The 1857-nt window shown below is 33.0% G+C and overlaps 1 protein-coding gene across 1 annotated transcript; it reads left to right on the plus strand.

Annotated features, from left to right (window-relative positions):
* Positions 1 to 929: 929 nt before the first annotated feature.
* Positions 930 to 1857, plus strand: LOC113115501 (LYR motif-containing protein 9). The gene is made up of 3 exons (XM_026283092.1): positions 930 to 1244; positions 1354 to 1446; positions 1528 to 1857. Exons 1-3 carry the CDS (start codon positions 1131 to 1133, stop codon positions 1543 to 1545), a joined length of 225 nt encoding a protein of 74 aa, XP_026138877.1. The 5' UTR covers positions 930 to 1130; the 3' UTR covers positions 1546 to 1857.

Consider the following 1857-nt stretch of genomic DNA (forward strand, 5'->3'; position numbering starts at 1 on the left):
CTCAGCACCTTTCATTTGATTTAAAGTTCAAATACACTTGATTAATATACACTTTAAGTAAATACAAATGTGTGTGTTTTTTTTTTTGTTGTTTTTTTTTTTTGTCAGCTGTGTCCTAACTTAACTACGCTGAATTTACAAGATAAATATATTTTATTTATTTAATTTTAAATAATAATAATAATAATGAGAGGAGCAGTGTATCAAAATATTTTGTAATTTGTTGGTCTCTGGCATGGTCATGAGTTAGGCTACAGCAGACTGAAAGCAAGAGTTTCAAAAAAAAAAATCCATCTTCATTTTTTTTTTTTTTTTTATGAATTATTAATGTAGCATTGTAAAACTGACAATAAATTTCCAGGATGACATTATCTTGAATGATCTTACGCATGCTTGCACAAGGTTGCAGGCTCTGACCTTAAATGAAAAACAAAATGATCATATGGGAAGATCTATCATGTGTTTTCATCAATTACCTAATGGTTTTCTTTTTCCTCTTTTTTTTTTCTATTCCAATATGGCTATTGAGAAATTGTTTTATATAACCAACCACAATGAGAATACTATCATAACATAAACATAAGTTCTGCATTTAAAGTAAATGAAGTTCCTTGTCTTGGTAATGCACTGTAAACCTTACATTTAAGCAATGAATAACATAGAAGTGATTGTTTTATGTTGGTTTCAAACATCTTGTTAGATTGTGAATTATGTCGTTCAAAGAAAACATTTCATGCAAATATATTTTTGTAATATGCCAGAACAATCTTTTTTTTTTATCTTTGCATTTGTGCTTGAGTTTATAATATTGTGATATTTGTGAATAATTGCAGCATTATTTCACTGAACAGACTATAATGATGTACTACAATTACACAGCAGAGCAAGGACTTTTATTCTGAAATAAAACATTTAGCTTAGTGCTCAAATCAGGAAGTAATTCCCCTGTTGTTATCCTTCACCTTCACAACTCAAATTATGTGCATGTGACGGGTTTTTATACATCTTATTATGGATTTACAACTCGAACTTTCCCAGATATACTCAATATTATTGTAGCATTTAGACTTCGCAATCAAAGTTTAAAAATTCAGGCTTTCAGAGAAAGTGAGGGCGTACAGTAAAGTCTCATGTCTCCTGCTGTGGTCCGCACGCCGCTGCAGCTCTACCGCTATCTGCTGCGCTGCTGCAAACTCCTGCCAACAGCAGCCATGCAGAAACACTACCAACACGCCATCAGACAGGTACTTTATAGACCTCAAATACTGGCGTCAATGTGAAAACTGTAACTGCAGAAATAGTCTTCAAATCACCTGTCCTGCTGTCAGGTGTGAATGTGTTTTTGTCTTTCAGAGCTATAACAGTCATGCGGATGAAGATGATGCAGAAAGGATTCAGATGATCATTCAAAGAGCCATATCTGATGCTGACTGGATATTAAATAAAGTAACTTTCTTTGGCACCTAGGAAAATACCAGTAGTCATTGTTGACATTTCTTCTGAATTAAATGATTGTTTTCTTCCTAGTATACTAAAAAGAAGTGACCCTCTGTGGAGAAGTGTTCATCAAGCTGACTCAGAACTGCAAACGTCATGCACCAACTACTTAACACTTGAAAATGAAACTGACATCATACCCACAGGTTATAAATGAACACCAAATGATCCATATAAATTCGGTCCATATAGGCATTATCAAGTATAACAATTAGCTGATGTTTCCTTGATAAGCTCTTGGAAGAGCCTGACGTGTATGCAATTATGTTCTGACAAGTCCCAGACCTACACTTGTGCAATGCATTTAATGTTTATTTTGTACATTTTAATGAAATGTTAATAAATAAATTTAATACTTAA

This window comes from Carassius auratus, chromosome 15, assembly GCF_003368295.1.
Source record: "Carassius auratus strain Wakin chromosome 15, ASM336829v1, whole genome shotgun sequence".
Taxonomy (NCBI): Eukaryota; Metazoa; Chordata; class Actinopteri; order Cypriniformes; family Cyprinidae; genus Carassius; species Carassius auratus.